Source organism: Eptatretus burgeri, chromosome 13 (genome assembly GCF_056783735.1).
Source record: "Eptatretus burgeri isolate ZD-2024b chromosome 13, Ebu_testis_v1, whole genome shotgun sequence".
NCBI classification, from domain to species: Eukaryota; Metazoa; Chordata; class Myxini; order Myxiniformes; family Myxinidae; genus Eptatretus; species Eptatretus burgeri.
Window position 1 is genome coordinate 29,878,858 of NC_140973.1, and position 15,761 is coordinate 29,894,618.

At 41.7% G+C, this 15,761-nt stretch overlaps 1 protein-coding gene across 3 annotated transcripts in view; it reads right to left on the reverse strand.

Annotated features, from left to right (window-relative positions):
• HEATR1 (HEAT repeat containing 1) overlaps positions 1–15,761 on the reverse strand; it is a 160,368-nt gene that overhangs the window by 19,375 nt on the left and 125,232 nt on the right. For all 3 annotated transcript variants that reach the window (XM_085851860.1, XM_085851861.1, XM_085851858.1), the window contains exons 32-34: positions 4,352–4,563; positions 4,201–4,253; positions 3,897–4,020 (exon numbers count right to left, since the gene is read on the reverse strand). In XM_085851860.1, coding sequence (XP_085707986.1) covers positions 3,897–4,020; positions 4,201–4,253; positions 4,352–4,563 — 389 coding nt within the window. The remainder of the gene's footprint in view (positions 1–3,896; positions 4,021–4,200; positions 4,254–4,351; positions 4,564–15,761) is intronic.

The following is a 15,761-nucleotide window of genomic DNA, read 5'->3' on the forward strand; positions in this document are numbered from 1 at the left end:
AAAGATTTAAAAAAAAACATTTTCTCATCGTCACAAGGTGTGTGGTGTGACGCAGCAATTAATCCCAGGATGTCAAATTAATGGAAAGAAATCCAACAATTATATGACATACATTCACAATCAAAATATTTTTGGCTGATTCTTATATAACCACTTCAGGCAGGTCTTTCCTTCAGGAGCATTCGACGTGTAATGATGACGTGTGCACTGCGGTCTGATAATAACACGATTACGGAAAAACAGAACAAACGGGTTCACAAGCTCTCAGGTTGCTTCCACTTGTACTCAATGGAATTTCTTTTAATCAAAAAAACCCCGAAGAAACAAGAAAAAAAATAAACAATGTAGATCAAATAATGGATCAGTATAATTTTGAATAAAGACCGATTACGTTTCCAAACCTAAATGCCTGTTACAATTCAGCAATCATTGTGGTAGTTTTAGAGGACACAAGTACCTGTATACTCAAAAAGTATTACTATCTTCTTCTTTCGTATGATCTTGTGTACAATTATAATTGAATATCTAGTAATGAGAGCCATTTGATCACAGCATCAGTGACCCTGTGTACTTCTGCGAAGGACCCAATGAATCTTCTCTGCATGTACCTACTTCATGTAGGACTGTCTGATCTTGATGGCCACAGGTACACACTGAGCTCTCAGGTTGCTTCCACTTGTACATGTGATTGGCGATCCTTGCACATGGAGTTCACAGTAGGTTAGGACCACTCCATTGGCGTTTCTGTAGGTCAAGGCCTGGGGCTCATTTGTGAAATCTTGAATGAGCTGGCCATTTTGGACTCATGCCTTTTCCCACCACAACTCCTTATCATTAGTATTGGCCACTTTGGTCCTATGATCCAGAAAGGCTTCTGTGACTTCAATTGAAGTCTTGGAGCGTTCAGTATCTCTTGGTGGATTGGAAAGTCAGCATTGGATTGCATCTGAAGGTATACTCAGGACGTTCGTTCGTGTTGGCCTGCGAATGTCCAGGGATGCGATGTTCATCAGCACAGGGAGCCATGGTCGAGAGGTTGACTTCTGTGTGCCAGATACAATTCTCATTGCAGAGTTCAGGATAGTATCAAGGTGCTTAGTGTGACTGCTCACAACCCAGACAGGTGCACAATACTCTGCAGTGGGATACACTAGACTCTAGTAACTAGAGCAAGGGTAGAAATGCAAAGGCTGCATGTGCCAGCTCCCCAGCTCATGCTGGCAAGCTTATGTATGAGGTTCACTCATCTCTATTTTCTCACAAAACCTTTTCATATGTTCCCTGTATGTCAGGCTGCAATCCAGAGTGATTCCAAGATATTTGGGGTGTGGTTCATTCTGGACTCACTTACCACAAAAGGAAATATCTAGTTTGTAATGAGCCAGGCGAATGCTCAGATGGGAGGCAGTGACGGTAGTTTTTGATGGATTGGTGCGGAGTCTCGAGTTGGTGAAATACTCCAAAACCTTGAGATTGTTCATAAGATCTCTGCTCACATCCTCAAAATTGCATGATTGGTTGGCAAGAACAAGATCATCAGCATAAGCAAACTTTATGAAGTAGTAAAAGGTAAGTCATATATATATATATATATATATATATATATATATATATATATATATATATATATATATATATATATATATATATTAAAAAGCATTAGGGCCAACACTGATCCTTTTGGGAGACCATCATTCAGTGATTGGTGCACTGGTCATATCCCCAAATAAGAATGAAACGACGGTTGCTAAGCATAGATGCGAGTACTTGCATGGTTGCATGGCACAGAAGGAGCTTTGCTGTCTTGAGAAGCAGCCCATATCTTGAAACTGTGTTATAAGCTGTTGACAGATCTATCAAGGCAACACCACCCTTGAGAGAGTATTGGTATCCAGCCTCAATGTACATTGTTAAAGCCAGAACCTGATCCACAGAGCTTCTCCCTGGTCTGAATCCTGCCTGTTCCATTGGGATAGAAGGCTCAACTAGCGATGAGATACGGCTTAGCAGAAGATGCTCAAACAATTTGTATGATGTGTGGAGTAATGATGTTGGTCGGTCGCTTGAAGGGTCATCTCCCAGCTTCCCTGGCTTGGGTATGGCGAAAACCTTAGCTTCTCTCCACATCTTAGGAATGGTGCCAGACTGATAGAGAGCATTAAAGAAGAAAGCACACCAAGCTTTATCTGCAGCCCCTAGGTTATTTAGGAATTCTGGGTATTATATATATATATATATATATATATATATATATATATATATATATATATATATATATATATATATATATATATATATATATCATCTTGGCCAGCTGCTTTCCTAGACGTTGATTTGCATGCTCTACTTCATGAAGGGTGTATGGAGATGCCAAGCTAGAGGTAATAGGTAAAGTGGCCATGCTAGCAGAAACTTCCTTGCGCACCTTGGTCCTATGTTGCTTGAATGTGATGCCTTTGGAATTCAAGAGGGGCTTTGATGCTACACCATTTGCAGTGACTTGTGGTGGGTGATTGTGGAGTGGGCTCGCAGCACCAAGGTGGCGGAGGTGGTTTCAAGTAGCACTATCTTGCAGGAATGGGTGAAATCTAAACCCTCCACAGTTTCAATCCATCTTTGATGGCATACAGAGCCAAGAGATGAGAGAAGGTATGTCGCTGTGTCTGGGTTTCCAGTTGTCTCATACTCCTTCAAAAGGACTTCAGTTTCTGGAAGTGAAAGTTTTTCCGTAGCCGTGAAGGATGTTGTTTATGGCAGCATATTTAAGGACTTGGCAAATGACATTATAATTCTCAGGTCTAGGATCAATAAAAGTGATCCTCTCATTTACTTCTATAACAAAACCTAGCTTTCCGAAAGTTCCATCAAGGGAAAGGCCTCGATGAGATGAGTGGTATTTCAATCCCAACATTGATGATGGCAGGGTGGTGATGGCTGTGAGAGAAATGAGGGACTTTCTTACGTGACCCCATTAAGGGCTGTGATGACTCCTCAATTGATACAAAGCAGAGATCAGAGTTGTAATCCTATTCCATCTGCATAAGTGGAAGGAGCCAAGTTGTTTGTCATCATACAGAAGGAAACAGTAATTAGCCAAAATCCAGGCAACTGTTCACCAGCAATGTTGTGGTGGCGGCGATTGAAATCTCGAAGGGAAATTTCAGGATGCTGTGACAATGTAAGGGTATGGGGTGGCTAAACACTACCTACAGAGAGCAGGGAGTATTACGATAACATGATGTCACTCTTTGTTGAAATGCTTGCAAAACACACAGAAGATTTGTCAGCCATTTTTATGGAAAGATTAAAAGGCATCGAATTAAAACTGAATCTCACCCATCCCTATCTTTAATGAGAATTATAGAAACACTGCTTGGAGGAGGAAAACAAAACAAATGAGAACAGCACTCAGTAGAGCGCATACCTCTGCCAGACTGAACAGTTTATGCTTTGCATCCCACTGATAGGTCGGATCTGAATCCAGACTTTAACCAAAATCTAATCTGCTTGTTCATCCCACCTCACCAAGTTTTGTCATAACCCAACCAAAACTATTTGAGATAACATGCCAGGCATAGTTTTTGTCCCCATCTTTTAATGGTGAAGAATCACTTATCAAATTTTAAAATAAATAAATACTCATTTTATCTGGATCCAGATTCCTTTTTTTTATTGGATCTGGATTCAGATCTGGATCTTCACCAAAATCAAATGTCACACACCCAAACTGCCCACCAAGTTTCGTCTCGATGCCCCATAACTTTTTGAGATATCATGCTCACAGACACAGACAGACAAACAAGAGTGAAAACATAAATAACCTCCCATCCACATTTGGTGGCCGAGGTAACAAAATGACAATTTTAATAAAAACAACCAAACAGGCTCCACCTTACCTTTTCTAGAGTATTGTAAGCACGGTTTAACATGGCCTTCCAGAACTTGGCTGCCTGATTTTCGTTGCACTGCTCGGAGCTTTGTGATGCCAGATGGACAAAATGCAGACTCTCTTGCAAAAGGCTGCACAAGAACAAAACGATAAACTACAAGTCATGCACTCGGCTCTAAAACTAAAGAGTATGTCACATGCTGCCCTCTTCCCAAAACCATACCGCTCAATTGAACAACTCACTTCTTTTTTTTAACACTTTGAAAACCATGAGTTTAGGGCTGTATGGGGAGTAATAGAAGAAAAATTACTTTTGCTGAAGAGGCTGTAGATTATCCGTTTCAGCTTCACTGCATTGCGCCATCTTTCGAGAAACAGGAAAAGATCAGGAAGGTGCGACGGACAAAGAGAAAACAAAAACAAAGAAAATAAAGAGTAAAACAAGAAAATGCTACGACTCACCTTATGAAGAAATGCATGTGAGGCAAGAAGCTTTGGAAGAAAGGAGATCAGAGAGTACATAAACTGATGGAGTTGGCGTTGAGTGTGCGCTGCGACGTCGAACAACGACGAAGAAGCTTCATTTCGGGCAGCACCTGCCGAGATGGTTGATGAGCCTCTGTACTTTTGAGATCTCTGCCTGGTTTGCTTGTGTGTAGTTGAAGGTTTCATTTCTAACAAATACAAAGAAATAAATCACTTTAGTTGTACCCAAAATATCATGCAAGGTACAAAATGGTGAACATGATTCAACGGTGCGTGAATGATGAAGAAACAGGCATTAGAAAGTGGATCAGAAGCAATCAATCAAACTTTCTTTAATACATGATATTTAGAGGAAGGACAGGATAGCACAACAGGTAGTGTACGAGTTGCACCATTTTATCTGGGTCGGAGTATTGACCCAATAATAAAATGTCATTCTGGGGCTTCATGGTCAGGAATTCCTTAAACATTTACTTGTGGAGATTAAAAATCCCATGTTGCATTTTGCAAGAGTAGGCCATTGTGTGCCAGTACCCTGGCCAACTTCAAAATTCCTGCCCTGACTATCACAAGGAAAAGCAATAGGCAAACCAATCCAATGCATTCCTTCATACGAGACTGCTTCAACAGCACTGATGCTGTCAAAAGAGAATGGATACTACATTGCATTTGGTGCACTCTTCTAAACACAGTAAATCTTCAAATATCATGGGTTTCTACCAATCGCAAGCAACCTGTTGTGTTCCGATTTCGTTATCGCGGCACGTATTTCATCTCAGCCAATCGTGGTTTTTGAGCTGAGATGAGTCATCGTTTGTGTCCACATGTACGATTACCTCCAATTACGAGCCATTTCTTGTTTCTCACTCAACGTTAATTGCAGTAAACAGACCAGCATACACAGCAAGGCTAAGTGTAATAATAATGAATCGTCATTGAAATGGAAATGACATACGGAGATCCTGCAATACTAGATATACAAGATTGAGTGGACACACAACAGTTAATAATGGCACAAAAACGTTAAGCGATGGACAAAATTAATTGTAACCAAAAGGCAGAGAAAGGTTATGACAGTGTGTGGAAAAAAAAAAATCGAGTTGTTCGATACGTTGGCAAAAGTGAAAGTGTGGCATCGGTGGGCCACCATGACTGGATCAATTCATCAACTGTGCGGTGAACGTGATTCAAATATCTGTTCAAGTGTTCTCACTCCGCCAAGCACGAACAGCTCATTCCAGATCCGTTATCGTCATATTGAAAGGATGGAAAAGGTGCCTAATGCTTGGATCGAGGACCAAACATAAAAAATGCCTTTGAGTGGACCGGTCTCGGTACCATCGTGGATTTACCAAGGCTCCAGTTCAACCATGGTTCATGGAACCAATCGAGGCAAAGGGATTTATGCTGGAGCAGGTTTTTAATGCTGAAGAGAATGGATTATTTTGGAAGAGGATGCCATCTTCTACCTTCCTGTTCAAGCAGGGAAGCTCAATCTGCTCTGGATTAGAGGATCGTTTTACCCTTCTTCTTTGTGGCAATGCAGCAGGTGACTGTCAGGCTCCCAGTGATCCAACACCCATCACAAGTTCTACATCCACATCTTTATCACCTCCATCCTCCCCACGTAGCATCATGATCATCATAATCATAATCTCCGAGCTAAGTCTTGTGTTTTGTATTTACAACAGAGTACAGTACGAATGAGAATGTAATATGTTTACCCTCAACCATCTCACTGTTTTGAAATAAATTTGTTAGGGTTAGACTTCTGTTTTGGTTTAATTTACACTGTATTAGTACATTTATTATCTTGCCAAAACAAAGTTTTTGCAAGATATGTTAGTCAGCTTGTATGTTTTTTTTTTGTCTGTAATCACGTATAAAAAATTCTGCAGAGCACAGTTATCATTGGAAATTTTTGTAACTTCGCATATCAGAGGCCTATAGAGGTCCCTTTCAGTGCACAAAATTTTGAAGGTCAAGGTCAAAGGTCAAGGTCACTTTGTCGCAAATCAGGGGAGTCAACGAAACCCTTATTTTTTGAGTAATTTTGATCGGATCGTCTTCAAACTTCATGGGAATATAGTTCATGGTCTGGCGCTCAGCTCATTAATTTTTGGTGGCGATTGGCCTTGACCTTCATACGTTTTTTTTTTGTTTTTTTTTTGTCTGCAATCACGTATAAATCACTCTGCAGAGCACAGTTATCATTGGAAATTTTTGTAACTTCGCATATCAGAGGCCTATAGAGGTCCCTTTCAGCGCATAAAATTTTGAAGGTCAAGGTCAAAGGTCAAGGTCACTGTTGCAAATCAGGGGAGTCGACGAAACCCTTATTTTTTGAGTAATTTTAATCGAATCGTCTCCAAACTTTATGGGAATGTAGTATATGGTCTGGCGCTCAGCTGATTAGTTTTTGGTGGCGATTGGCCTTGACCTTCATGGTTAGCGCCGAAGGTCAAACATATTTGACCCCAAGGTCAAATTTTCAATTTTTAGGAACCATATCGTGAAGTACCTCAAATTGAACACCTCGATGAGTGCTTTCTAGATATGTCAAGCTTGAGACATTATGACGTCATTTGGTGACGTTATGAGGCAAACATATTTTTCATGGTTACTCTGTAGAACGATTCTCATCGGAATCTCTCGTAGGCAGATATTCCTCAAGGAGTCGCTCCTGGTGGATAGCAGCTCTGTTCACCTCAGTGTGACCTTAAAGTAGTCACATGTGGTCACCTTTTGGCAAGATACGGGTCACTCTGCAGGTGACATTGGTTTGATTTCAACGTTAGCAGGCTTTGCACGCGCGCGCACGCACGCACGCACACACACAGTCGCAGACCCAGGGTAACCACAAGGGAGGGGCTGTCCCTGGTTGTTCCTCTCCAGACTCACTGGGAATCGCAGGCTGTTGGACACGAATAACTTCGTGTCATGGTGGGTCGCTAATCGACCGTGAACACCAATAACTTGACCACGTGACCCAGTGTCCTCCATCTCACAACCGTTTAACGAGGAACACATGGTTGCCTTATCGAGAAATCACGCCCTCGATGCGTACTTGCGTTACTTATGTTACTTACCATATCAGGTGCAGCCGAGCGGAGCTGCCAAGTACGCACCGGCTCTTAAGCAGGTTTTGGGGTGCAATGTCCTCGCTAAACTAAGGTGCAGACCATGCTAGACCAATGGATGAAAAAACAAAAACGAGCTGGGTGCATTCCTAACAAGCACATTTATTTTAATAAAGCGAGGAAAGTTATGTGGCACAGTAAAGGATTTATTTGTAAATGTACAGCAGGGGAAAGCAAGGAATTTGTGGATGCAGCAAAAGACATGCAATATTTACAAGAGAAGACACAATGCAGAGTTACCCCAAATATGCTTATACAGTCTTAACTTATGCTATGACAGGCACTATCACTCACACACACACACACACACACACACACACAGACACACACACACACACACACACACACACACGCACACACGCACACACGCACACACGCACACACGCACACACGCACACACGCACACACGCACACACGCACACACGCACACACGCACACACGCACACACACCTGAGGAAAGTTAGAGATAGCCCAGAGATATAAGAAGCAGTGGAGGATTAGCAACTTCTCAATACCTGATGCGGTCGGCAGACCTGTGCAACCCAAATGCTTTGGAAAGGGGAAGGAGGAAGAGAAATACTGAGGGCGTCTATGGTGTGAGAGTGAGAGGTGCAAGTGTACTGCAACATGGGGTGAGGCATGGTGTAAGAAGAAGATATGAGGTGGGAGTCAATAAGGTTCACTGTGCAAAGAATAGTTGTTTGGGACTTGCCCATGCCTGCTCTTGTGCGTCCACAGTAGATGAGAGATAGATGGTAGAGAAAGATGCGTAAAAGAAAGACCCCATCAGAGTAGGGTGAGAATCTGTAAGTGTAACTGTTGCATCTGAATGCAGCCGAACTGAGCGTCGATGAGATGAGAAGAGCCCCGGCTTGTAGTAGCGACTCGTTCTGATTCTGCGCTGACTTCATGTATAAATGATTAGGAAAGGGGAAGGAGGAAGAGAAATACTGAGGGCGTCTATGGTGTGGGAGTGAGAGGTGCAAGTGTACTGCAACATGGGGTGAGGCTTTATGGCATTCTCGCTCAGTGCTGAAGCTTGCTTTCTGTGCACCGTCTGCTTCTCCGGCGAGGTCTCGTGTCTGACGATATCTCTCTTCTGGCAATGTCAGACCTCCGTCGATGTCTGGCTATATCTGACTGAGTTCACTCCTTTTATGAGCCCCGGGCAAGGGAGGAGCTAAGAATCGGATCAAATGGGGCTGTTGGTAATTTCCAGCTTCCCTGTTGGTCCACAGCGGTAGTCCTTTGCCGTAGCCACACCCTTCCAGGATCCAAAAATGAAAAATGGCCTCGGTTGCTTACTGTCCTGGCCACGCATCAGAACTCCAAGATTAACATGGGGCCATGGTTTTTGGAAGCGCTCTCTGGACCGAACGTGCACTAGCCTCCATTCAAACATGGTATTTTATGGAAATCCCGGTGCTACTTGTACGTCTTCGAACGAACTCCAGCGCACGTTCGAGCTTCACGTTATGCTCTAAAACAACCTGAGTATCGTTCCTTCAGCGTCTTTCAAGCTGTGGTGAATGTTCGACGAATAGGTGGCAGTTGTGGTGGTGATAGAAAGGTGGGAGTACATTGTGGCATTTTGTAGTGAAGAGATTGTAATGTGACGTTGTGGCGGAGAGGTAGAAGGATGCTTGTAATGGCAGCACCTATAGTGAAGAGGGAGATGTTTGCAACTGCGGCATTTGTAATGAAGACGTGAACGCAAGTTATTGTGGGGATTTTTTCATGAGACATGTGTAGTGGTTACGGTGAGTGTGGTAACGTGGTGATGAGCAGAATGAAGGTCTGAGGTGAGACAGCAGTTGGAAATTGGTACGCAGTTTTGAATGGAATTGGCACAGATGCATATGAGGAGCTTGCTGTACTGCTCGCTTGGTTCTTTTCATCAGTATTGTGCGTGCTTGCGTGCGTGGCTCATGAAAGAGACAAAGTGGGGCAAAGGAGTGGAAGAAGAGCAAGCATTGAATATTAGAGACCTAACTAAAAGAACCCTACGCAACGTATCTTTCCCATTTCCCACAAGATATATGGAAAGGACCAACTAAATAAATACAAAAGAAACAACTGCCTTGGGATTGCTGTATGTTGTGTGCTATTGCCTCAGAGGAATGCAGTTTTACAGAATCAATATATATATATATATATATATATATATATATATATATATATATATATATATATATATATATATATATATATATATATATATATATATATATATATATATATATATATATATATATATATGTATATATATATATATATATATATGTATATATATATATATGTATATATATATATGTATATATATATATATGTATATATATGTATATATATATATGTATATATGTATATATATATATATAGCCTGGTGTTGGCGCAGTGGTTAGGGCAGCGGCTTGGGATCCAAAAGGTCCTGAGTTCAAACCCCGTTGGGCCACTGAATTAATACACCAGGGGGTTGACTCAGCCTGTCATCCTTCCGAGGTCGGCAAAGTGAGTACCAGTGTACTGGGCCGGTGTATACCCCGGTTAAATAGGTGTACCATATCCCTGTGTCGTAAGAGGCGACCAGGGTTGCGTCAGGAAGGGCATCCGGCGTAAAACATGTGCCAAATCACGATGCGGATCATACGGATGATCCGCTGTGGCGACCCCTAACGGGAGCAGCCGAAGGAAGAAGATATATATATATATATATATATATATATATATATATATATATATATATATATATATATATATATATATATATATATATATATATATATATATATATATATATATATATATATATTTGTTGTAGTTCTGGAAACCACATGCCTCCAAGGAAATGACATCCCACATACAGTGGTCCCCAGACAGTTATTTCATTAGTATACGTACAATTAGACCTACCCCTCATGTCTAATGGGTCAACGGGACGAAGTGCATTGTGTGGGTCTTATAGCTAGGTCTAATTATATCTCCATTTTCCATTCAATCTCGATCTTCATTCCAACTCTTTTCATCTTGTTCATTAAATAAATCCCAGCAGGCACTGCACCCAGACGGCCGCCTGTGAAAACCACAGCGACACCCTCCACTATAAGAATACTGCCTCACAGAGGCTAAGGAAAGCATCAACATCACGATAACAGACCCACGTGCAGCCCTGTGATAATTACCATCGTACTGTAAGGGACGTACATGGCGCACACCTTGGTTCGGGTCTGCGCGTTAGTTTACACAGGCGTCTTACTGTCGATCTTTGCTCGCCACCGTGGCCACCAATATCTCCTGCAGACCGCGGAGATCTTCTCGCACCTCCACCTCAATGCAGCCGCCACCAAGCAGTGGCATGCTGTATGGCTCAGATCACTCAGGCCTCATGACATACGGATGGAACAAGCGCATTGATCAGCACCAACCGCAGCGCGCCGGGGGTGCCCAAGCAGGCATACGGGGCCGACGTGACCCTCGGCCAGTCGCCGGAGCATGTCCCGGGAGTTCGGTGCAAAGTGATTCATAGCACGGGGTTCGGAGAGAGACGATTCCGCAGCTCAGCTATGTCTCACTGGATGTACAATGAGGCCACTTCCGGCCAGGTCGTGCGGTGGCCGAGACCAATGGGAGCGCCCAATTTGGGTGATGACGCATCGCTTCAGGTCGTCACCCCCACCCTGCACCATGGCCCTGATAAAAGACGATCACGAAGCCGTTCGAGAGGGGCTCGCCTTGCTTCAAAAGCTGTGATCTCTACATTCGCTGCTGGCTCCACCCACCCACCTGATTCCACCTGCCTCTCACCGCTAGCACCAACCACTCAACTGGCTCCACCTAAAGTCCTTCCTCACGCCTAACGGTCTCGCCCATTCTCTGGACCAGTGCATGCACTGCGCCTGCACCGTAACTAAGCAGGAGACGACGTGCTGACTCTCAAGGAGGGATCGCTCAGTGGAGCATCCCCCAAAAGTGTACTGGGTAGCGTGGCCAGCCGACCGTGCAAGGTATTGCAAGACCGTTAGCCCTCATCTCCTCTCCTCTCTCATGATTATCTCCTCTTCATCGGGGTGTGTACGTGTATGTGTACGTGTGTGTGTGTACGTGTGTGTGTGTGTGTGTGTGTGTGTGTGTGTGTGTGTGTGTGTGTGTGTGTGTGTGTGTGTGTGTGTGTATGTCAAGGTGCCTGTCCTCGCTTAAGTTAAGAGTGTGGAAGAATTATATCGGGATAAGTCTGCTCTGTGTCTGCTTTTGTAAGCTGCTTGTTTTGTTGTCACACCACACATTTCTTTCTATCCCTGCTGTACATACAACAATAAACTACATTCATTGTGCCACATGCTTTTCCTCACCTGCCTGTTCATAAATTATTAGTAGAAATGTTCCCAGCTCGATTTTGTCTTTTCTTTTATTGATCCAGCATGGTCCATATCCGAATCTAGCCGGAACGTTATCCCCCAACAATCGTTTTCCTCGCCGGTACGTTCTTGGCAATTATGCTCGGCTGCATCTGATCCGGTTTGAACAAGGCATACCGAGGGCGTGTCCCCCAATAATTAGGTCAAGTGATAAATTAGGTAACCGGTTTAGACGGAGGACCCGAGGTCACGTGGTTGAGTTATTGGCGTTTACGGTCGGTTAGCGACCTGCAGCGTCACAGAGTTATCTATGTGCGATGACCTGCGGTTTTGGCGAGTCTGGTGGAAACCCGAGATAGCTTCCCCCCCACCCCTCGTGGTCTTCTCATCACTCCGACCCCCGGCCGCAACAATATATATATATATATATATATATATATATATATATATATATATATATATATATATATATATATATATATATATATCTATATATATATATATATATATATATATATCTATATATATATATATCTATATATATATATATCTATATATATATATATATATATATATATATATATATATATATATATATATATATATATATATATATATATATCTTCTTCTTCTTCTTCTTTCGGCTGCTCCCGTTAGGGGTCGCCACAGCGGATCATCCGTATGATCCGCATAGTGATTTGGCACATGTTTTACGCCGGATGCCCTTCCTGACGCAACCCTGGTCGCCTCTTACGACACAGGGATATGGTACACCTACCTTAACCGGGGTATACACCGGCCCAGTATACTGGTATTCATTTCGCCAACCTCGGAAGGATGACAGGCTGAGTCAACCCCCTGGTGTATTAATTCAGTGGCCCAACGGGGCTTGAACTCAGGACCTTTTGGATCCCAAGCCGCTGCCCTAACCACTGCACCAACACCAGGCTTGTGTGTGTGTATATATATATATATATATATATATATATATATATATATATATATATATATATATATATATATATATATATATATATATATGATTTTAAACGCGTTTCAATTGTAAAATGTTTGTTACTGGCTGCCGTCAATCTTTTTTTATATTTCCTCGAAGCCCAGGAACCAAACCACCCCCTTCCCCCAATGCACCCCTCTTCACATTGGCTCTGGGTTTCCATTATTGAGGTTTAACTATCGCAGCATTTTTCTGGAACCAAACCCCCACAATATTAAAAGGTTTACTGCACATCGCAGCATAGAGGAGGTCAAGAAATAAATTCAAGTCAAAGAATACAACAATCAGATACGTATACAGGCAAATAAATCAGAGGTTTGGCAATATTTGCTGAGGTTAGTCTTGTTGGTTTGGATTTGAGTTGATATCAGTGTTCATCTATTTTTAGAAAATAAACAAGTAAAGATTAATTACCTTACAAGGAACTTAAACGCAGGAGGAGGCCATTAGGCTCAAAGCCTGCATGATGATTGCTGGTCCGTGTTTTATCCTTTTTGTTCTGTGTTCATTTTACACATTTCACTTGTTTTCTGTAATGCCCCGCATTGGCCTGAGGCTGTTTATTTTAAAGTCTCACATCAAACAAGGTGCTAACTTTGAGGTCAGCCCTGCGGTTGAGCTGAGGTTAAGCTGTAATGTTAACACTATTACACATTTAACGCCTTAATAATCACAAGCATCATATTGCATCGTTTAGAGCCTTCATTCATGCAGAAAGAGTGAGCAATTTAATTGACAAGACTCCACATATGGTGATTGCCAGTTTAGGTCCCGATTAATCCTGTTAAATTAATTCATAACAACCACCCTGAATGAATATTTGCCGTCAGACATGCGGTTTGATAAAGTGATTGAACTGTTCTCTTGGGAATTGGTGCAACAGCATGTAAGAATTGTTTTGGGAATTTAAGAATCTGATGTACCAGTCATGGGAAATTGCAAAATTGTCTGATCAACAATAAAACCATCATTTCTGACGGTTTTATTGAAATAACCTTCATTAACATCACGTGCAGTTTCCGAAATGGGAGATGGAAAAAGATATCAGTTAAGGGTGTAAAGTCAAAACTAAAGAATGCTGAGCTTTCCATAAATGTTGGATATTTTGGATTTTTTTTTTTTTATATATTTCAATCAAATATAAATAAATTTTTAAATATGGATTTTATGACAGCATTGCAGTCAAGGGATTGAAACAACATACCAAGAGCTGATGTGGAAGCAGGCAACGTGAGACACAAGGAATATCTTTACCACGATGTGACAAACAAGGACTATCTTCACCACGATGTGAGAAACAAGGAATATCTTTGCCACGATGTGAGAAATAAGGAATATCTTTACCACGATGTGAGAAACAAGGAATATCTTTACCACGATGTGAGAAACAAGGAATATCTTGACCACGATGTGAGAAACAAGGACTATCTTTACCACGATGTGAGAAACAAGGAATATCTTTACCACTATGTGAGAAATATGGAATATCTTGACCACGATGTGAGAAACAAGGACTATCTTTACCACGATGTGAGAAACAAGGAATATCTTTACCACTATGTGAGAAATAAGGAATATCTTCACCACGATGTGAGAAACTAGGAATATCTTTACCACGATGTGAGAAACAAAGGAATATCTTTACCACCATGTGAGAAACAAGGACTATCTTTACGACGATGTGAGAAACAAGGACTATCTTTACCACCATGTGGGAAACAAGGAATATCTTTACGACCATGTGAGAAACAAGGAATATCTTATCTTTACCACCATGTGGGAAACAAGGAATATCTTCATCACAATCTGAGAAACAAAGGAATATCTTTACCACGATGTGACAAATAAGGATCATCTTTACCACGATGTGAGAAACAAGGAATATCTTCACCACGATGTGAGAAACAAGGAATATATTTACCATGATGTGAGAAATAAGGAATATCTTCACCACCATGTGAGAAATAAGGAATATCTTTACCACGATGTGAGAAACAAGGACTATCTTTACCACGATGTGAGAAACAAGGAATATCTTTACCACCATGTGAGAAACAAGGAATATCTTTACCACCATGTGAGAAACAAGGACTATCTTCACCACCATGTGAGAAACAAGGAATATCTTCACCACCATGTGAGAAACAAGGAATATCTTCACCACCATGTGAGAAACAAGGAATATCTTCACCACCATGTGAGAAACAAGGAATATCTTCACCACCGTGTGAGAAACAAGGAATATATTTACCATCATGTGAGACACAAGGAATATCTTTACTACCATGTGAGAAATAAGGAATATCTTTACCACCATGTGAGAAACAAGGAATATCTTTACGACAATGTGAGAAACAAGGAATATCTTCACCACCATGTGAGAAACAAGGAATATCTTCACCACCATGTGAGAAACAAGGAATATCTTTACCACAATGTGAGAAACAAGGACTATCTTTACCACGATGTGAGAAACAAGGACTATCTTTACCACCATGTGAGAAACAAGGAATATCTTTACCACGATGTGACAAATAAGGACCATCTTTACCACGATGTGAGAAACAGGGAATATCTTCACCACGATGTGAGAAACAAGGAATATCTTCACCACCATGTGAGAAACAAGGAATATATTTATCATGATGTGAGAAATAAGGAATATCTTCACCACCATGTGAGAAATAAGGAATATCTTTACCACGATGTGAGAAACAAGAAATATCTTGACCACGATGTGAGAAACAAGAAATATCTTGACCACGATGTGAGAAACAAGGACTATCTTTACCACGATGTGAGAAACAAGGAATATCTTTACCACCATGTGAGAAACAAGGACTATCTTCACCACCATGTGAGAAACAAGGAATATCTTC